Source organism: Balearica regulorum, chromosome 3 (genome assembly GCF_011004875.1).
Source record: "Balearica regulorum gibbericeps isolate bBalReg1 chromosome 3, bBalReg1.pri, whole genome shotgun sequence".
Lineage (NCBI taxonomy): Eukaryota > Metazoa > Chordata > Aves > Gruiformes > Gruidae > Balearica > Balearica regulorum.
Window position 1 is genome coordinate 99,764,034 of NC_046186.1, and position 23,041 is coordinate 99,787,074.

Genomic DNA, 23,041 nt, shown 5'->3' on the forward strand with positions numbered 1-23,041 from the left:
TGTTTTTCTCAGGTGTGTCAACTATTTGCAGAATCCTTGCCTATCACCTTCCTTTTCAGAGGGCTCAAACTAAAAATTTCACGCACACCAAAGCAGAAAGAGCAAAGTAACCCAAAGGTGCCTTTCAGACTGAATATTACCCATTTATAAACAATATCTGTGCCAAAAGCCGTAGCATGTTTTCTGAGTAACCCAGAGGAACTTCTCTATGAAGAAATTAACTGTATCACAAAGTTTTGTCATTCAATAATATTCTAGATTTTTATGCAATGCATCACCTTATCTTTCAACACATTTTGGTTATTGCAATCGCCTGTGGCAACCCAGACTATTATAAAGAAGTGAGACTACACACTATTCGCATAGCATAAAAATTACTACATATTAAAAAAATCCCTATTTACGAACAAATTTTGTTCTGCAGGAGAGGACAGTACGGATCTCATCTTTGTAATAACATTTGGTATTTCTTCAACTAACCTTTACTTCTTCAAGTCAAGTCGCCTCTGCCATCTCCCTTTAGGAATGCACTGACAGTGCTCTGTAATAGCTCCTAACGCATCCTCTCTCCTGATGTTTTACGTAGGTTAATGTAGTATATTAATTAAACGCTTAAGTGTGTAACGCTGTCTTTTGTGTTCTGCTAGACCACATTCCACCTGAAGGAACACCCTTCATTTGCGTGGACAGGCACGTCAGGGGACGCAACCGCACCTCCTGTTGTAGCGTCCCCTTTCCTTTCTCCAAATTTGAACCCCTCATAGCTCCAGCTAATTACTTCCATGTGGGCCTGCGCATTTCGTGCCCGATTTCTGCCCAAAGGCAATTTCTGTAGAAAGACTGAACGTTAATTGATTCAGCCATTATTTTTAAGCTGTCTATGCACCCATCCCACGGACATCTTCCTTGTCCTCCGCACAGAAAATTGGCGCTGATGTAACTGAGCGACCTACACACTTCTGCTCCAAAACACGGTTTCTATCATAAGCTACTCCAAGATCCTCGGCGTGCACACACTCCCCACCAGCCCCCCCTGCCCCCTTGCAAGGGCACGAGCTGGCAGATTTTGTCAGCATGCAACAGGCTTGTGACTCTCCAGCAAAAATCCCGTTGCCTTGTAGAACGAGCCAAAACGCTTCTGAGGAGCTGAATCCCTCAGACACCGTAGGAAACAGGAGGAAAAGGAGTCCCCAGAGGAGAGGGAGCTGCTGGTGGGTGTGGTGGCAGCGTCTTCCTGAAACCCCGATGCAGAGGAACGATCGCAGAGCTTTAAAAATGCCAGACGGTGCCTCGCTGCTGCTACATCAGATGCGCAAAAATAAAAAAAAAAAAACAACCAAAAAAACCGCACACGCGAAGAACACCGCACCAGACACGTTTACCAACCTTATGCATCAAGGCAAGTCTTCCAGGTTAACCGCTCACCAAATAAGTCGTCTTTAATTTTAAAACGAATTGAACAGAAAGTAGGATTCAATTTGCCAAGCTGCCTTTCTGAGGAGTTGCTAACAATAGTGACCGCGCAGACCAGCCTAATACCGCAAAAGCGCATTCACTCCTTGGCTTCTCAAAACTACTGATGGAAATACCCTCTCCCTTACATGCAACGGCTCGTGAACACGTTTAAACTTACACACCAAGTGAGACAGAAGCCAGTCAACGGGAATATCCAGCTGCACAGGGCTGTTTTCTCCTAAGATGTTGAAGGGCCAGGGCAAAGGCTTCATAGAAAAGCAACAAAACCCTTTAAAATACAGAATTTGAACCAAAAAAAGTCTGAGCCACAGATAAAGACGACCACAGAAGAACCTGAGCCCAAGGAAGCACATCACGTTATGCCTCCTCTCAACATTTTAAACGTCTGCTGTGTAAAAAACGGTACGGTCACAAGCATGAGAAAATGCTTACTGTTAGCAATCCCAGTCCTCCATACTGCTAAATTTTGCTTTCCTTCTAATCCTGGCCTCTTTCCTAGCGGTACTTCAGAAATAGCACTGTACAGTAGGTTCTGTACTCCAGAAACTATTTTACTGAAGTTGCACTTTTCCACAAAGATGGTATAAAATATGACGCTTCTTGAGAAATCAAGATGATTTCTCTCTTAAATCGTATGTATTTGTAATACTGGTTGAAACTGATCTCATTTTTAAAAAATGCTCACATTTTATTCACATTTACATTTCTTGTGAAAAGGGCATATCGCAGAACTCTGTTTTCTTACATTACATAAAGAAAACCCACATTTTGCAGACATGAACAGCTAATACATCACCAAAGCATACGAAGAACCTCTTTACTTAACAACCAGTTGAAAGTGACTGGGGCAAAGCTTATAAAGGCTTAAACGACACAAGGCTCTGAAAGTCCTATTTTATGCTTCACACGGATTCTGAATAATCAATAAACAGTATTTTTAGCCCCAAGAAGTAGTAAAAGAAGGATAAAGTTCTTAGCCACGAAAATGAGTTTTCCAGATATTCTGACTTTGTAATTGTCACGGCCAAGACTAAATCCTATACCTTCCTCTGCCATGAAGTAAATACAGTACATAGCCTTTCTTAAACTCCAGAAATTTGACTGTGGCAACAGAGGTAAAACAAGGAAGGATGAAGATGAAAAACCAGCCTAGAACAGGCACTTTTGATGCCAAGCCCATCATTATTAATAGGTCACGCATGGACCCCATGTGATGCTCTGAGTGAAATTAAAAATAAAGCATCCATTGACATGAGCACAGCTATTATCTCCTACAATGCTGACTTGTAAAATACTGTTAACACTGTGTAAGGAAGCGGCATATAAAAATCCCAAGGAAAACACAAATAGACACACATAGTAAGAACAATTATCCTGAATTACCTTGGGATATCCTAGTGCCTTATCATAAAGAATAAGCCAACAAGGACTAATAAGGACCTGAAACGTGATTCGGGCATTGCCCGTGGGGAAGAAGAACGATCAAGTTGCCCAGGGCAGGAGGGTAAGAGCACTGGAGAATTACTACAAAGCACTCCTGACGCAAGGGAGTCCCCAAGCAACCTCAAATACAGGAACAATTCACTATAAGCTAAAATTGCATTTTTCTCACCTTACCAGGAAAGCACACCTGTGGTTACTGAGATGGGGTATTTAACCACTGCCTTTGACAACATGAACCAAGCTTATGCCTGTTTCTAAGGTTCCTTTTATAACAAAAAGGTCTTTAAAATTACCTGATAAACACACACACACACAAAAAAAAAGGAGTATTAAGAAGGGAATCATTAAAGAGAATAAGCTGTCAAGCTCTGAGAGTATGTTTCTTTCAAAAGCAGTTTCAGGGTGCACTAATGTTGGCAGCCAGAGCCAAGGCTGCAAAACAATTTCCATTGTAATATTGTTTTCAGAGGTTTTTAACCTTCTCAAATATTTACTTTTTTATTTGAAAGGTTTTGCATTCACTCTGGGAACGCTGTCGATAAGCATCTGAATATGCTTCTTAAAAATACATATTAAAAAATAAATGGTAAAATGTGATCACTTAGGGACTACATAATGATAATATACATAAAGGTCTGTACAAACAATCTAAACCTGACACATCCTTGATAGCTCAGCTAGGCAACCAAAATATTGGGAGGTGGGAGGGGAGAAGGAATAGGTGAAAAGTTTAGATGTATACACCTAGCAAACCAAATCCATTCCTTTATTTTCTTCTGCTTGTAATATGTCTATGGATTGGCCTGTTTACAAAAAAAATATTCTGAAGAAATTAAATCCAAAACCAAAAATTATAAACCAGCAGTCTTCCATCTGGAATTATTCAAAGGCACATATGGTCATATTTTTAATGTAGAAAAATTCTGTAATCTGAGACTTATTTGCCTTTCTTACGATTAGCTGTTCCACAACATAGTAGCTTTAGAATATGGGGCTTGCAATCTGGTCTTATAAATGAAATCAACTTAAAGTTATTAATTCATTAAGGTGAGGCTATTTCCATAAAACGTATACATACTAAGAGACTGATTTAGGTTGACTGCTTTTGTCTTTTAACACACGGCAACAGTAAAACCAAATTAAAATACATTTTCTGATCTTGAACCTATGCATAACTGCCTTAACAAGGGCAGCTAGACAAATAATAATAATCAAGTGGGATAATTATATCATTAGCTGCGTTCAAGGTTGGGGTTTGTTTGGTTCAAAAAACAGTAATATATTTGTTTATATATATGACTTTTGATATTACATGACATAGCCAAATGCTACACATCCACCTTTTTCAGGCGGGTTTGGAAAGGAAAATCCATTCCCAAGATGGGAGCACCTGGTCTCTCTTTTCACACACACATTTTTTGAGACAAGGAGAAGGAAGGGAAGTAGTGGAGGAAAAGGAGCAGCAGGAGAAGAAAGCTGCTAGGTTTTGGAGAGAGGAACAGGGATGTTCAACAGGACTGAACTGGCTTCGCAGCTGCTCTACCGTGATACCAAAGTAGTTTCTCCTCCCTCGCAGCATCAGCCCCGCAGCCATGCCTCGAGGAGGTACCTTCCCCTCTGGGCTGAGAAGTGAACCAACCTCACCATGTTGGCAGACAAGAGCTCCACAATGGAGAGAGACGGGTCTTTGTGAAGGGGGACAGGACCGCAGGCTGGCTGTACCGGGCAGCACACAACAGCTCAGCAACTTCTTCTGACTTCTTTCCCCCGACTCAAGAGCTCATTTTCAAAACGGCAGAGGCACGGCGTTCTCGCTACGCTTTCCAAGCCAAGGTTTCAGACCACCATCTGCCCACTCACTTATAAGACCCACGTCTTCTGTCCTCCAGAGACAAGATGATAAATTTACGCTCCTGGTAACCTCCTATACAGCCACTAACAGCAATCCAATAGTGTATTTTCTGCAGAAACGTATCCATCACCATGCTGACGGGCACATGGCTAATCCTAAATGTTTTGTATAAGAGATCATTTGGGCTTCAAGCACTTACCTTTCGTTTTTCTCATCCCTCTGCCCTCAAATGCAGCCATTACTCAGTCTTCACCTGAAGAGGGTTTATAAGAGCTGACTAGTAAAATAAGAGAGATCTTTGGTTTCCCAAGGTAGGAGATCCACACTCAAGAGCCCTCTCCTTGAATGGCACTGGGCAGCCCATTGTCCTCTACTGCCAGAACGGCCTCTCACCAACCCTCCACGGTCCTCCAACACATCCTCACGCACTACATGGTTTGAACCACAAGTTTGAGAGAACACCTCCAGACTGGGTTTAGCTCCTCCTGGGTCCAGCACGGCACGACACAGATGAGCTTACACACACGGAGCAAAGTGCGGTCCCAAAGGCAGCAGTGCGTCATCCATGGTCCAAGGTGGGAACGAACGCAGCCAGAACGTGAGTCCATGTGATCTGCCCTCGCCAACACTTTTAGTAATGTTTTCATACAAACAGGAACAATGACCCACCAAAAGACTATAAATACTGCCTCAAAACTAAAACCGAGGTTTTTCTGGTAGGTAGAAAGTAGCTGAACTGCTGAATATGCAGCTCCTCTCTAAGGCTTACTCAAAAAGGGAGCAGAAAGAGAAATGTGAAATTACTCTAGAAGAACACATATGGCAATAACAACATCATGGCATGTAGCAGAAGACCTGCACAACCTCTTGATAATTACAACCAACATTCTATACGGCTACTACAGGTCACTTCCTAGATCAACAAAAGCAGCAGCACTAAAAAGCACTTAAGTACAACTGTGTGTTCAGTTATAAAACCAAAGATAAGTTTCCTCCTCATTATATTGATGCATGTGGGTTCAAAAAAATATTCTCAGTGATAAAGCAGACACAATATACACTAAGCATGTGAAACAGAACATGCACAGCAAGAAATTATTAACTTTAAAACCAGAAAACATAAAAATCAGCTGTTAAAGCAGCAGAGACTCTTCAGTGATCTGATGTTACACTTCCTTCTAGGCTTCCTGTAGTACATGTGTAATTGCTGCAATAAAAGTCTTTGGAAAAATGAGTCACATCAAAAAAAATAATCAAACTGTAATGATTAACAAAGAAGTGGAACATACCTTACAGTATAAAAAAATGCTTCTCCAATGTAAATGTTTTTAAAATCAGATTATATGTTATATTTTTATAAAGCATAGCTCTATTTTGCAGAAACAAGTTCTGTCATATTACCATAGTTAGTCATCTTAAAATGCATTAACCATTCTGCAAACAAAAGAAAAAAGAATCCAAAAATCCAAACATGAAAACAACCCCACAAATGTAAGAGCCTTCAGGAACGCTAGGAGTCTACTTCACAAACATCAACAAAACATTTTCTTAATTCACTAAACTATGAGTAAACTGTCCCTAAAAACAAGTAGAAACTTACCTACTTTCAGTGTTATACCAGTATGGAAAATGGTCTTCCTGATGCTTTTAGTACATGAACACACATGCAAAATTAAAAGAAGGGAAGAGGGGAAAGAAGAAAGCCATACGGCAGCCATCATCTTATTTAATAAGAAGGATGGTCCTTGTCAGATGAGAACTGAAGATCCTTGATGGTTAACGTGGCACAAAAGTTAAATTGCTAAAACCCATTCTAACAGCTGCTTCCAGGAGACAGCAAATTGGTTCTATAAGGTTGAAATCATTCCAAGTCAGCATCAGAGGAGGGCACACGTTAGAAAAAGAGTGCCATGACATAAAATAGCTGATGACATCCAAGAGTGTAGCAAGAGAACACGGGAAGCACGTTGTGCACCGCCAGATTTTGACAAACAGAAACATTTGCAGAGCAGGGCTGTGCTGCCTGCATGGAGCGATGGTCCCAAGATTCAAGGGATGACTTTATTCCATCACCACCACGAGGTCAGGGACATGCTGTCGGGGAGCCCGAACCAGGGCAGTGACTGGAGTGCAGCCACCAGCGGGGGCTAAGGAATCCACAGGCCTCCCCATGTCACGGTTCATTTAGTTTTCATGTACAAAACCAAACGTAAAGTGCACGTCACCTCCAGCTCCTTTCATTCTCCCGAGCACGGCAGCACTGCAAAGGAAGACCGCAGTCACATCTCTCCCTGCTGGCAGGTACGCTGGCAGGATGATCACCACCTTTCCCTGCCTCCTCTTGGAGGATGAGGGTGTAGGCTTGCAGCTAACAGCAAGAACAGTCAGGACCCACCCCAAGAATTTTTCAGCCAAAACTTGAAGTTAAATGGCAGTCAGTGAAAAACAGAAAGTAATACTCCCCAAGGAACAAAAGTTTAAAAAAACCCCAAAAACCAAAACTACACACACACCCCAAAACATTCATACAGATACTGGGGGAGGCGGGGGAAGAAGTTCTACAGAACTATATAGTGTTGGAAAATCTACGCATTTACAGCGAGGAGCACGCGTTGCGGTAGCCTAACCCAGCAGGAGGAAGGCAGAGCACGGCTCCAGCCAGCTGCAGCTTGTCAGCATCCCAGTGACACGTGCAGAGAGTAGCCGAGGGTGGCTCCACAGCCCCCCATCAGAGGCCTTCCTTCCTGGGGCAGGCATCTGCCTTCCCTGCCACAGCGCTCCTTCTTCATGGCAAGCCAAACCTGCATTTAATATCCAACGATTAACATTCCCCCTAATTCGTGCGAGCGCACACGAGTCTCTGCTGTCACACAACCCCCCTCCAGCTTCCCTCGACGCTGCTTAGGACCACACGTGCGGCGGCGTTAACAAACAGCTACCAGGACGGTTTTCCATCTTGAGCAACTCCTCAAGGGGTGTCCCCCAGGTGGGTTACCCCAAACCCCAGCGGGGACCCGGTTCTCCTTCCCAGCACGACGGTGCCCACGGGCGGCACGTGGCTCAAGGCCACCGGCCAGGCACTCCTCACGGAGCTTCACCTACAACGTGTACCACGCACTGCGCAGAAGAGGGCACGTTAACACCTAACACATCAAAAACGATGAAACAGTTGACGAAAACCCCTATGACGTGGTTATTTCTGCAGCCCTGTTCCACAACGGAGAATGTTGTAGATCAAAAGCAGAAGCCGGTAACCGAGGCTGTTCAGCCAGTACTACGACTCAAGGGTCCGTAATATCCCAGGGTAATTTAGCCGATGAAGGAGAGTTAATAGTGAACAGGCAACTCTTAGATGACATCAACCCTACCCATTTTTCTTCTAAAAATATACACACAAAGAGCCTATGATAGTACAGAAGAGATGTTTGCCAAAATGTAGCTTCTTGTTCATCTTAGGCAAGTCACTTCTTTCTAGTAAAGATTTCTATCTTCTTTTACCTCCCAGTTAGTTTAACTTTGAAGGCATTTGAGTTTTAATCTGTACATTGTAGGCAAAAGACTTTTAAATAGCAATATGGCAAAGAGGAAAAAAGCTACTTCAAAGTTAGCTTAAAGTTTTGCAAAAACAAAATACATACTACAATGCATAAGATAATCAAAAAGCAATAATCCTGAAAAGAAACTAGAAAGACACATTAATCATATGATCAAAAAGTACCTGAAAATAGGGGTATATAATCATGTAATAAAACAGAAATCTTGCGACTGAAGACTGCATATAGATTTTAATGATATTATAGGAGCACTATATAACGACTTTATGCAGTTTTTGTAGAAGTCAGAAAGACTCATCATTGATGCTGCCGAAAACCTATTACCAGGTCAAGAACAATCTGTAACACCATTCTTTGAAATGTTCAATTATAAACTCAGAAAGGCCAGACTTCAGTTCCTTTAAATAAAACTGGGGTGGGGGATTGGTGTATATATGTGCACACACCAGATTCTAGAAATTTTCCAATTAGTTCTTTAAATAGAAAAAAGGATAACTCAAAATTTAAGTGAACTTCAACTAAAGGCTGAAAGAGAGATGTAAGTGATCCTATCAAACACAAACCCACACATACTGAGAAAGATAAATACAATACACGCTATATGCTGCAAATGCTCTCTGTATGCTTTATGCTCAGTTCCCTTTTACTTCCTTCCCATTCTCTTTGTCATTTTATCTATAGCTTTGAAAAAACCATCCCCTTTGTGGTCTATAAAAAGCAAACTGCAAGTGCTGCTGTTAATTCACAAAACCAGCGGCCAGGTTAGAGCCCTTTTACAGGTAAAGCTACCATAGCTATAAGAACAGGAAATTGAAATTTCTATTGCAAATAATAATTACGTAAACGCAGATAATCAAATGCATGTTAGCAAGAACCCCTACGCACATACCTGTATTATTTAGCTAGGGAATAACCGAACCGATACCCAGAGACTGCACAAACAGCGGTTCTCATTTTCATATTTCTGAAGGTTTCAAATCACCATATTGACATATGCTGGGGGAGGGGATGATCAAATAAGTCAGGTCCCACCTGGGGTTCAAATCTCACCTGCAAAGGCATCACCTCCCCTCTTTACTTTTCCCCCAGCGCTTACCCCAAATTTGTAAGGCTTAGGGGATGTGAGCTGTGTCCAGCTCCACTGGCGCGGAGACCCACAGGGATTCCCTGCCCGGAGACGAGAAAAGTCAGAGAAGCAGAGCAGGACAAGGACAGGAATGGGGCCTCATTCGGGGAGGGAAACAGAAGGTAAAATCTCCGGTCTGCCAACACCAACGGGACACGTTTTGAATTGACTTCAGCATAGCCAGAATTTCAAACGCCTAGTTGACAACCCATAAATATCCGAGTTAAAGGACAGACATTTAACTCTTTGGTAGTCAACACTTTCAGGACCACTTAAAATAGGAAGACGTGACAAATAAATGGGAGGAATCAGACCAAACGCAGGGGCACCAAAGGTCCAAGCCCCCTGCAGAAGCAATAGAAAGAAATGCTGAGCGATCCCTCCACGTTCACACTTCATTTGGAGACCCTCTTACTTCTTCCCTCTCCCAGAACAACTCGCTGCTGGTCCCAGACAAGCACCCTGGGTGCCGAGCAGACACGTACGGCCGTGGGCATCCAGCAGCTCCGAGCCTCCCCTCCCTCCACAGCTCCAGCCACGTTCAGGGACAGGTCACGTACTAAGCCGTAAGGCTTTGTGTGGGGACAGAGAAAGAGATGCTGCTCGGCGCTTTCACAGCTGGCAAGCTTTGCATGTGTGAGTTTTGAAATACCTCAATGCAGCAATAAACAGCTTACACTCTTCATGATCGAGATGGATGACCACTTCAACATTTGACTATTAAAATTTAAATTAGATACTCTCCCAACCCCATATTCCTCTAACAGCAGAGCACAATACAAACGCACAAACACTTTTTTGTAGCAGAACCACAAGCTTGGCACACATATACAAAATGCATGATCACAAATCTGTTCAAAACTCAGATAACTTCATATAAAAAAAAAAACCAGTTCAGAAAATAGGATGCCAGATTAAGTCCCGCCCAATACCATACAACCCACTGACAAATTATCCCAATGAAAAAGCAACATAAGGTTCTTCCAAGCAAACCGTATTTTCTGCATACCGGGATATTTAACCCAAAAAACCCCATCAGCAGTACACCGAGATCAGATATCGGTAACACCTGCCTATCTGATGCCCACAGCTTAAACACCACCTTCGCACCAAAGTCACCCCGGTAATACATTTACAGAGAACAGACCCTGCGTGCACATTTCATTTTTCCTGCCAGCATCCTCAGCACTTCTTAAAGGTTCTTAAAGTGCCTCCTCCGGGTACCGCTGCAGAAGCGGCATCCTCTAGGAATTCGAGCCAGCCTCCGCCCTGCCCTTCTCGGGGCTGGAATTCAGGGTCCCACCGAGGCACAAAGCGACGCGGCCACCTGGACCACGGCTCTGAGCTCTCACTTGAGGAAAGGGCCCACAAAATCAGGTAAGTGGAAGCCAGCACGTTGGTATGGTATAAAGCATCACTGGCCTGGCACAGGAAAAGAAACAAAAAAGCCAAGTAGGGTTAGGATTTAGGTTGGAAATATTTTTTAAATAGAACTTTTAGTAGGATGTTTGCTGACGCACCAAAGCACAGGATTCCATTTCTCTACTTAAACAGCAAGAGGGTGAAAAGTAGAACCAGACACCAAGTTAGCTTCAAAAAAATTGTCCAAAACGCACCCCAAATAATTGCAAGACCCACAGTGACAAAGCTGTTTGGCATACAAGCCCAGAAGGACATGCAACAGCGTAACAAGAGGGTGTCCCTGCCCATGGCAGGGGGTTTGGAACTGGATGATCTTGAAGGTCCCTTCCAACCCAAACCATTCTATGATTAAACAGTAACTTCTAGCCTATATTTTTCCACATCATGAATAAAGTTGGATTGTTTTTCAGTTCTTGGCTGCAGTTCCTCTAAACATCAGAGTTTATAAATTTGCAGATTGCAAGCTTAGATCTATTTTCTTTGCATCTCAACCAGCTAGCATGGAAAAGCTTAAGGCCTGCTGTTAATCTCACAGAGAAATTACTTGTATTCTCCACACTTTCCTAGAATCATAGTTTGAGTTGGAAGGGACCTTTAAAGGTCATCTAGTCCCACTACCCCTGCAATGAGCAGGAACATCTTCAGCTACGTCAGATTGCTCAGAACCCTGATGAAGCTCACCTCGAATGTTTTCAAATTGAATCACAACAACGTATATCAATTTGTAATACAATTACTGACTAATGTGCTGGGTAGATTTTGGAGGTACACCATCTGAGGCCCTATTGCACTCGGGGGTCAGGAATCGTTTCCTCCCAAACCCGCCAGATGAGGACAGAGCTCCTGACACAGCAGGTCCAAACTCTCTTGCACACAAGACATCTGAGATGATTAATTTCTGTATCTGCATTCCTTCGTGGTACTGCAGTCCCCTGGAAAAGGCACATTGCTGACACTCCTTAGCTTACGATCCACAGAGCATCCCAGTCCCCCAGCCGTACTGGTCCCACTCGGTGAGCACGTTCACCTCCAGAACTGAAGCAGCAGAGGAGCAGTAATGGATGTGGACACACACCTATTCAATGCTTGGACCCCACCATTCAGGTTAGCTGTACTAGCAAAGAGCACAGGAGTAGCACCACACTGGAGCATCATTTCTAATGAAATCCTGCTAAGCCAGATCAAGTGTTCAGAAAAAAAAAAATTATTTTTTCTTCCAAGAGTCTGAATTGCTTACGGGTTTCTACTACTATGCCTAATACCCAATTTCCTCTATATTTAACAGGAAAACAAGCAATTTCTTTTTTAAAGCTACCCTGAAAACACCTCAAATCATGTAGTTCTGTTTATAGAGCCAACTAAACACTTCACAGCTATAGCTTCCATTAACTTCACAATACCAATAATAGGTGAACATTCATAGGATTTTAAAAATCAAACAAAACTGAAACAAGAAGTATAAATCAAGGCTAAATACTCTATCTTGGAAAAAAAAATTAAAAAAATAAAAACAAACCAACAATACAAATTGGGAGAACCCAGCTCTGTTAGCTTACCAAAGCCAGGAAACACAGGTCTAGTTGTAGAATTAAAGAATATTATGTAGTTATGCAGAACCCGAAATCAAGAGGAATTATATAAATACCTATATTATCCTGCCTTACTGCATCTGTCCTCATCGCTACCAGTCACACTGCACCTTCAGTCTACCACATTTCACCACAAATCCTGGAACAACATAGTGTCTTTGTGCAATTCCTATTCCCTCTAACCCAGCCTGCCAGAAATTGGGTCTTCAGCCACGTCAGCTACAACAGATTTCTGCTACGGGGTGAGAAACAAAAGGAAAACAACCCAGGGGGAATGCTGCAGAAAAGGCATAGATCCTCCGGGAAGTTCTTCCTGGAAAAACAAACACATGCACCAAACTCAGAACAAGGTTTCAGGTATTTCTTAGCTTTGTGCTAAACATTTGCTCAAGCTACAGTAGTTTTTGCAGATCCAGAGTATTAAAAAGTTAAAATTACTTATGGGAGGTGCTGTTTCCATCTGTTAACATTTTTTAATTTATTTTTAATTCAAAAAATAATATTAAAAAAAAAATCACATTTACATCAGGAACACCACCAAGTCTACACTGGCTAAATAAATGGCCTTATTACTCCAGTTCTTTACTGTAAAGAATACACTCAAAGAAATCAAGCTCCTAAGCATTTCACCATATCTACCTCCAAAAGCAACTTACATATTCACATTAATTACACATTCATTCCTCTAACAAGGACTCAGCCCAAGAACTGATCCATTACCCATGCTAGTTAGCCCCTCAACCCTCTGAGCATCTTTCAAAAAAATCTTATAGTCACAGAGTATTGAAAATACGGCACAAAACCCAAATCTGGAGAACAGCACTGCCTCCAAGTCATCTTTCTTAAATGTCTTATCGTTTTCACAGAAAAATGCCATCCCACATGTTAAGCGGTTAGGAAACAGACACGCAGAAATCCTCTCCATCACCAATCCCGACGCAAATGAGTCGAAAAACAAGAGGGATCTCAAAGCAGTGCTTATCACAGCTATTGCAAACTTGTCAATAGGGACTTGGAGCTCTTTCATGCTTATCCCACGCAAAACAAAGGCAAAAAGTTTGGACTGCTTGTTCTTGTCGTCGTCCCCCTTGCCTCATGACTTTGATGGACACGTTTGGAGTTCAGAAAGCAAGCGTTACAGCCACAAAAACCACTGATTTCCTGCAAGATCCCTCTGCCTGCATTTGCACTGTACATCTTGGGAGAGGAGGCGATAGCAGTTCAATGCAGAATTTCATAGCTAAACAAAGTTGTAATTTTCTCGTTAGAGTTCTTGTTTAAAAAAAGCTAAGTGATACTACGCAGGCACAAGTATTGCCACGTCTCTGAATCTCGCAGCTGAAAGTTTAATTTACAATTCATACTGTTGTAGGTTCCTCCTTTCCGCACCTCTCTTTGGAAACACCGAGAAACACGTTTTTAGGAACACTCTCCTGAAATTCCATTCAATCAAATTGCGTCTGAAAAAAAAAGGCCAAACCGTAACAGTTGTAATGCATGTTAACACGTCTGAAGCAGACTTTGCTCCCAGAGAAGCCCAGATGTACGTGCGTAGGAGTCATCTCAGAACTCCTACGACTCAATGCATGACTTCACCACAGCTACATCAAATCAGAAACGTGTGAGAAACATCTCTCACACCAACCCTTCTCCTTCCATTCCACATGGTCAGGTTTCCAATATCTACTGCTCCTGGGAAGGAATTAGGTCAAAGATGCCCCACCTCAACGATTAAGTCTACGATCCCAAGCCACTCCAAAATTTGCCTATTAGTTATAAAAGCCAGACATACTGTAAGATGTATAATAACAGCCTAAAAAATGTGGTTATTTTTCAGAGGCGATGTCCATCCTCAAAAAGTGAACCTACAAGAGAAACCTTCGGCTTTATTCCGCCTTTTTCAAGCACAGCTTGCCAATGAAATTCAGTGGTCTAATTAACTCAAGATCCATATAATGCACACAACAGGAAACCTCTTAAGAAAATGGCATGGTCTGCTTGTGACCATGAATAAGGGGGAAGGAAACAAACCGCAGCCCACCCTACTGCTGTTGTTTTGTACAGCCATGGGCGCAAAGCTCGTCAGAACCCTGACGTAAAAGCGACATTTTTCTTTTGTTCTCAAAAGGGGGGGGGGGGGAGTATCATACAGTAAACTGTAAGCAAACTAATAGTTCTGCCATTCATTTTATGTATATTTGGGATTGTTAATTCAGTTACGCTTGTGAGCGCTTGCTTACCTCAGCAGCTACTGAAATTACGCATTTTGAAACAATTTCTATTACCCTTATGTCATAATTTCATTAAAAACCATAAAAAGTGGTGAAATCATTACCTCCTGTGTTTGGACAGCAAATATAAATTTCTCTTGTTAATAGCCATTTTCTTGCTTTTGCGTCCTCAACTCAGAATAAAGAAATCCAACTCTTTTGTCTTTAAAATTATGAAAGTTCTCATGAAAAAGCCTTTTCATTTACTTTAACTAAACCACATTTCTAGGCCTAACTAATTTACAGCATCCCTTTAGGGAGCCAAATCTGGGGCTTAGAAGCATTTGTGACTTTAATTTATCCACTGGGTTTCAAACTCCCAATTTTCCCAGAGGATTACGAAAGCCTGCCAATTTAGCTTGTGCATTAAAACTGTTTACTCAAATCCAAAATACATTCAAACATAAAACTGTTTGGTTTCAGGCCCCCCCCCCTTTTTTTTTTCTTTTTTTTTTTTAAGGCCAAAGAAACTGGCAGGAGAAGTGGGAACCAACTCCAGGCTGGAGCACTGCATTCACAGCTACGTGCTGAGTTTCAGTGAAACGAGAGAATCAGGCAAGACACAACATTTTTTCTTTAATTTAATACAACATCTGAAATCCAAGATAGTTGTACCTCTCCAAACTATATCGTAACTGTTTATAGAGCATATCTACACTGCTTCCTCTCACGTCCCTTCCACTGCGTTTTTATTATGTGTAAGAGTAATACACATGTACAAGGAGCTCCCGAAAGCTAAAGAAAATGTATTTAAAAAACAAACAGTAAGCCTACTTCTACAAAAAGACAGATTTGCACTCGAGAGTATCCTGCCTAATAGCTGCAAGAGCATGCAATCCACATCACAGGTGGGGCAAAAAGGCAGTGTAGACCATCACCAAAAAAAGAAACTGGACTCTGCAACACTTGCTAAAAAAATTGTCCTTCCCAATGAACAGCACCGTCATGCAAAGTAGAGCAGTACAGATGTTAAAAAGTCAGGAGAGTAATTGGGAAATCAGCAGTTAAAGAACATCAAGACACATCTATATTTAGTAAACAAGTTAGGCTGAAACTATTGAGGATGAGCAGAAGAGGCAACCCACTGAGAAGCAAAACAATCATAAAAACTTAATAAAAAAAACCCCTGGTTCATCCAACCCAGTAAGAAGTCTTAGGAAGAATATTGTAATATTCACTGATGGTATGCATCATGGATACTTACGATATGGAGCAAAAATAAAAAATATTAAATAAAAGAAAAAAGTGAAGGGAGAGTGGGAAGGAGGAAGAAAAACAAAAACTAGGGAAAGAAAAAAAAAAGAGCAAAACCAGAAGAGAAAAACATTTCATATGTTCCAAGATTTAGCAATAAACTCAGACCTTTAATGTCTCTGGTGTCTCTCTTCACATCCCACCCCTCCAGCAGCACCACCCATTTACTGCCACTGCCTGAATTGTCAGCCCAGACTGCAAGCTTGCCCACGAACACAAGCTTTTCAAATCTAAGTGCGCACATGCACGTTTCCTAAAGTTGACTCCAAACTCTCAGCAGAGCTTGCACATCGCTGCGTGGTGTTTCCAGGTATCCATCCTTCCGCACCTGGTAAAAGAAAACCCTAGAAAACCAAAATTCTGCATCCATTTAAACAAGCAGATGAAAGAAAAAAAAAAAGGCTAACAATTCCTCTTTAAACTGTTGGTGCCCGTGCTTGCTTGTGTAGAGAGGAAAAACAAGGCGAGCAGTGGCTCCACCTGAGCTTGTAAGTAACTACAGAAAGTTTTCTTGAAAAGGAAGTTAGTGAAGCTTATAAAAAGTTGTTTATCAGGTGATACTCATCTCCTAAACAGAAAAATGTCCCTACTAGAAACGCTCAACCCCAGCAAGAGCAGAGACTCGCAATGTCATCGTACATGCCATGTACTATAAAATTAATTACCCTCTAACACCCTTCCTATTACATTATGTGTGGGTAAAACAGGAACAACATTCTTGGCCTTAAAATTGCATTTGTTAAGGATTAGATTTAGCGAGGACCTAAAGAGAGAAGGGAAAAATAAACCTCAATAATCGATAGAAACCACATCAAGAAGAGAAGCAGCTACTCTGAAGAGCAAGGAGTGGCATACAGAACCTCCCTGCGCAGTGCTAACAGCACGATCAGTAACATAACGCTGCTTACAAAACAAAACGATGCTTCAGAGGATTTGTAAGAGCACTGTTCTTGACCAATTTTTCCCTCTTACATACCTCGTGATATAAAGCACACAAGAAAAAAAAAAAATCTTTTCAGAGTAGGTTCTTCAGGCAAGAGAAAATCCTGTCAGATAACTGTACTTCCCATAGAAAAAATATTCAGTTAAAGAGCATGAAAAACACGCTGTGAGGCCAAAACTTCTTCTCAGCATCCCAGGCATTAAAAGCTTTTCTAAAGGAGAGAAAAGAGAGCCTTTCTAATAGAGACTCCTGTGTTTGGGATTCTTTTTTTGTTTTTAAAAAGCAAGAGTGTTATTCACAACCAGGCCAAATATTGCCAATTGCTCTGTGCAAAAAAAAAAAAAAAAAAAAATATTGTTTTTTAAACACACGATCCTTTGCTTCTCAGTTGGCTACAGAGCGAAGGGTTCCTCCTCCTCGCTGCCCATTAACTACAGCCCCACTCAGCCAAAGGTGGGCTGCCGAGTTCCTAAAGCAAACAGCCCGTCTTCCTTGCCGCTACAGTTTAATCACCCCTGGCACCAACCAAAGCCATCCTTCTCAGGCAGGATAGACTGACGTCGTGCCAAAGTTTTTTATTTTTAAGACGACTAGCACGCTGACAATAGCGCACAGCAATCCCACGAGCAGAGCCCTGAGAATTAAGCTGAACTCGCTGTCGCTACGAGCAATTGCACCGCAGCACCACGGCCACTTTTGCAGTCTAGACAGGCAACCGTAAAACTTCATATTCTAAGCCCAAATAAATGACAAATACCCCAACTTGCTCTAGCTAGTCATTCCACATGCTCGCTTTTCTCGGTACTGAACCCAGCCAGAGATGAATCACAACGTACGCGCACTCTCCAGGCTCCGAGCTCCGGCGACCACAAGATCCTCTCTGCTCAAGCCCTCCTGACCCCTCTCGCATACCTACCTGCGCATCGCTGGTGGCTTTAGAGAAGACTTAACTGGGTTTTAGCAAAGCCACAGGTTCAACAGACACTGCCGGCTCTTCAAACGCAGAACAGCAGCACGTATCACAGCACTGCTTTGTACAACGTTGTTATCATATGCTGGTGACAAACTTGGAGACGGCTGTAGTCATTTTTTTTCAACATAATCTGGTGAATGCTTCCATATCTTTGTTTACAATGAGTGATTGTTACAGAGCTCAATTAGCAGAAGCTTTCTCAGAAGGGAAAACAACGCAACAGCTAAAAGCAATGGAAAACTGTCCACCAAAGAGCAGCCCTCACCAGCCCCAGGCAGCTGGGCCTAACTTACTCTTCTCAAGCCTAAATCTAGCAGGATCAAAAAGATCTCATACCTTAGCCAATTAACCCTACAGAAAGTAAGATAAATGAACAGCTTAGGAGGCGCTACAGAGAAGTGACACAGTGGCAAATGCTTCATGTGAAGACAGCGCTCTGAGACCCCCTTCAGCTGAAGGCGGGCGTTAGCTGCACCAGAAAGTTGCGGTTTAGGCGCAAGGAAGGCATCACCTTCCACACTGCAGCAGTTTCACCGTACAGCAGAGCCAACCTAAGAGCTGCCAACTACACCACGTCCCACCTGCCCTCAGCTGAGCGGTCCTACCCCTTCCCTCTCACCGCCTGTCACGCTGGCACTCTCTAACCAGCCAATGTAGGCAGAAACCCACCAAAACAGCTGGGGTGAGCAGGAAGGCCGTAAATGAATATAATCCATGATGGTATGTAAAAATAAAATCATTGCTGGCAAAGCTGTCAGCCTTCCACGGTCCTGCAGCCCTCTGATGGGCTTCTCTGAACCAGCTCACCATGGGCTCACAGGCACCAGCGTGAGCGTGGATGAGATGCAAGGCAGTAGTTTGCAGCACAAAGAGCTGAGGGTTTCTTTGTTAGAACTCTCTTGCTCGATTCTTTTGGTGGAATTAACAGTGTTTTCTTTTCCCTGAAGATGTTGTCTTAGGGTTGTTTTGATCAGGACCCTAAGACGCAAGAGAACTTGGCAGAGCCAGAGCCAGACACCCATGCTGTGCTCCTGTCTCGGCACGGGCGCGAGGCAGAAGCCCAGGCACTTGGTCCAAGTTCCCAGCCTTCTTGTTCCCATTCAGCAGCATATTTTTTCACTTTAAGGGATGCATCTGAAAAAAAAAAAAAAAAAAAAAAAAAAAAAAAAAAGATGGCCAAAATCCACTGAGCCCTCTGACAACCATCGTGTTGGAAATGCTGAAAGGTAAGGTATGACCGCCCTACTGGAGACAATAAACGGGATTCAATAACCACTTTGCTACTGATGATATGCAAAAAGTACTGAAGTCCCAGCAAATGTGAAATAACTCAGTGTTTTATCAAAAGAGTAAATCGATACTTATTTCAGCTGTGCAAGTTAATTCATAATACATAGATTATTTTTTCACTGTATACAGTAATTGTATACTCTTAAGTAGAGTGCTATATAAGCATTTACTAAACCAATAACCTAAACAATTTTCTAAATTACATATAAAATGGTTTCTTTCATCTGTTTATTCTCATAAAAATTTCAACGTGGACGCCAAAAGAAAACAGCTGCGTAAAGTATTTTTCAACTGCAAGAGACATGTAAGAAGGTATTTCTGCCTGTGCTGGAGGGCACAATCTGTAATAACATTTTGCCTTGCAGACAATGACAGGAGGCATTAAAAGGACAACTTGCTCTCTAATAAGCTCGCTTGACGGGTTGAGCACACACATACATAGTTAGCATGGTTTTGCCAACAATAATTTTAATTAATTTTTACATTTCGTTCTAAATTACATTAATTTATGGCCTTCCTAAAAGACATTTAGGAGACAGCTAATTAAATTCAAGCCATTAGATTTTAATTAGAGACGTTTAAAAAAAAAATCTCAGAACAATTCACACATCTTTGTGAACATTACATGCTCATTAGCAGCTAGAGCAACCAACAAGTGATTATAAATACAGATGAGGCCTAAGCAGCCTGATTCGAACCTGAAAACAATAAAGTGACATAAAATCTCACAGCTGAAGATTCTGGGAATGCCCTCTGCTCAGCCCAAGTCCAGAAAACCACCGTGCATCAGTGCTTGCCATAAAAGCAAAATCAGAGGCCAACCAACAGTGAATATCATCATCTACGGTTTAAAAGGTTAAGCTGAGCTTAATCCTGATTAAATTCTAATAAAATCACAGTGCCTTCCTGACCAACCAGTGAAACAAATTAAAGGTTGAGATGGAGCCTCCCTTAATAAGGCAAGTGGGATGCTCTTAAGAGCCCACCACCGCCCCATCGCAGGGTGCTGGGCCACCCAACCAGCCCCCGCAGCTGCTCAGCGAGCAACCCCTGCACAGGAAAATGGTGCTTTATTATTTCAAAATAACTGGGGGGGGGGGGGGGATTTCCCCACTTCCAACACAAAACAGTTATTTCTAAGTATCGACCTCAGCAGGGCCAGTACTCCATGAGTTAAAAGCAACATCGGTGCCCTTTGATATGGTGATCAGTCCCACTACTGGGTAAGGAGGTTCATAAATATTAACGATGGCACATTTGCATATGTCACCCACAGGCACAATCTTCCCTCTGAAAACTGGGAACAGAACCCATACAAGTCCTCCATGTGTCACTTTCTGATCGTCAGATATAAAATGACCACGGATATAAAATGACCATGGAAGTTACTTGAGCAAGGCAAAGAGCCAAACTACCAAAGCGTACTGTTAATTATGGTGCACCAGTTTGGTTTGGACAGGTGCCCAAAATGCTGGAGTTGACATTTCAAAAACCTGAAAGGTTAGGATCACACTCAGAAGTATTTAAATGAGTCAATTTTTCCAGAAAATTGAGAACTATTCGCTATTACTGCAGATTTCACAGAAGTGCTGTAAAAATAAATTAATTTAATTTTTAGAGGCACAGATCTATTCTTCCACGAAAGATGGAGTGAGTTCGATCACAAAACGCCAGCAATAGATGCGGCAGCCCTGAAAGCGAACGCAAGGCGTACGAAGAGAGCGGCAGGTAGGCACCACGTGTAACGAGCAAAGCGAGCGGTCGGACCTGCGTTATCCTTACAGTTTGCAGAAAATACATGGGAACGTACGCGCTCTGTAATTCTTGTATTTGTATACATTTTCAGTTCACGCTTTTGATCAGGACGACTTCATACTAGACGCAATCTGTCCTGTGAACCATTCAGAAAGTGGGCCGGTGAAGCATTTTTTTCTTAAAAGAAACTGACGCCAGTTTTGCCGCAGCCTTAACAAAACTGAAGAGAACGCAGCCCGTCAGTTTTCCTGGGAATATTTGGATAAGCGAGCAGTAAATATTTTCGGTCGCAGCACAGCTCCCGGCAGAGGAACCTGACGCTCAGGGAGCCAGGAGGGATTCCTCGGGCGCACGGAGGGATGCGCGGCCACCGCGAAGGCGCTGACGCCGCCGCCGGCTCTGACGTTTCCGCGGCCACCGCCACCGCTGCTCCCAACTCTGACGGCGTGGGAGCGAGCACCGCGGCCAGGCCACGGGCAGAGCTGGTCCCGCGGCTGCCCGGGGCTGCGGGGCGACCCGCGGCAGAGGCGCTCCCCGGGCTCTCACTGAGACACCCGGGCCCGGGTGTCCCTCCCGCCCCCGGAGCAAAAGGGAGGGACGAAATATTAACTAATAATATTTAAAAAAATAAATAAATAAAAAAGCCACCCACCACAACAGCCCAAACCCAAGCAACTAACTCTGAGGAAGCGCAAGCCCACGGCGAGAGAAGAACAAAGGAGGCAAGTGCAGCCGGAGCTCTCGCAACAGATGGTTTGAAGCTGACCAGATTTCGCGCTGGCATCCCCTCTCCTCTCCCCTCTCCTCCCCTCCCGCCGCGGCGCGGGCGGTGTTTGCACGCACCGGCCCGGCCCGGCACCGCGTCTCCCCCGCCCGCCGGGCCGGTCCTCGCCGCCCGCCCGGCTCCGCGCAGCCCCCGCGGCGCGGCTCAGCCCCAGCCGGCGGGGCCGGCACCTCCACCGGGAGCCGCGCCGGCCGCAGGTGCGCGCCCCCGGCCCCGCACCCCCGCGGCAGGGCGGGCTGCTGCCGGTACGCTGGCCCCGTCCCGTCCCGCCCTCTCCCTCACGCTTCCCGCCGCCGCTCACCCAAACTCCCGGCGAAACCGTCCATTTTGTGGGGGGGGAGGCCGGTGCCGCAGCCCGAGGCGAAGCCGCTGTCGCCGGCCGGGACAGGTTCATTCACCCGCGGAGCGGCGGCGGCAGGCGGCGGCGGCGCCGCAGCCCGGCGCTCATGAGCCGCCTGGGGCAGCGGCTCCCGCGGCTCCCCACGCTCGGCGGCGGCAGGAGGCGGCTCCGGCAGCTCTTCTTCCTCCTCCTCCTCCTCCTGCTGCTGCTGCGGGGCCGGCGGCAGAGCTGCCCGACTCCGTCCCTGCGCCGCGACCCCAGCACGGCAGCTAGTGCCGAGCTCCTCCCGCCGCCGCCAGCACCGCCCCAGCGGCCCCGTGCTGTCGTGCTTCCGACTCCGCCCGCCCTGGCAGCCGCCGCTTCCCCCTGCGGGCGGGCTGGCCCCGGCTCCGGCCCTCGCCGGCGGGCAGCTCTGGGCCGCCTGCGGCTCCCGCGCCCCGCCGCTGCGAGAGCTCCGGCCGCTGCCGCTCGCCCGGTGCTGCGCTGGGAGCTGGTTGTAAAGGGCCTCCCGGGGGAGGGCGAAGGAGATGACGGGCTGCGGACCGCAGCTTTCGGCCGGGGGCACCCGGCTTTGCCAGCGCACCTCCGCGATAAGCCCTTTAGGAGTAACATCTCGATTTACGTTCAGAAGTTTATACTGTCGGGCGGTTTGTGGAAGGGTTAATTGGGCGATTTAATGTAACGATCCCAGCAATCAAAACGGAGGATTCTCTTAGATTAATCTAAAAACTTTCGTTCAAACTAGGTTGCAGAAGTTTTTCCTTACTGGATATTAAGCCAGAGAAACTGTCACTTCTGTAACCTTTTGTTTCTTCTGGCTGCATATAAGCCATCTCTCCCTCCACTTCCAGCCAGCAACACTCCCGTTTCTCTCCTGTATCAACCGTGTGCTTGATGACGAGGGGGAAGAGAAAGTAGAACCAGAAATTCAAGTCAGCCATGCTGCCTGCCATCTAATCTCTTAGCCAAG

At 44.3% G+C, this 23,041-nt stretch overlaps 1 protein-coding gene across 1 annotated transcript in view; it reads right to left on the minus strand.

The window, feature by feature from the left end:
• Positions 1-22,520, minus strand: part of EML4 (EMAP like 4) — a 163,107-nt gene extending 140,587 nt beyond the window's left edge. The window contains exon 1 of the mRNA XM_075749153.1: positions 22,033-22,520. Within this exon, the coding sequence (XP_075605268.1) occupies positions 22,033-22,057 (25 nt within the window). The 5' untranslated portion in view covers positions 22,058-22,520. The remainder of the gene's footprint in view (positions 1-22,032) is intronic.
• Between the last annotated feature and the right edge of the window lie 521 nt (positions 22,521-23,041).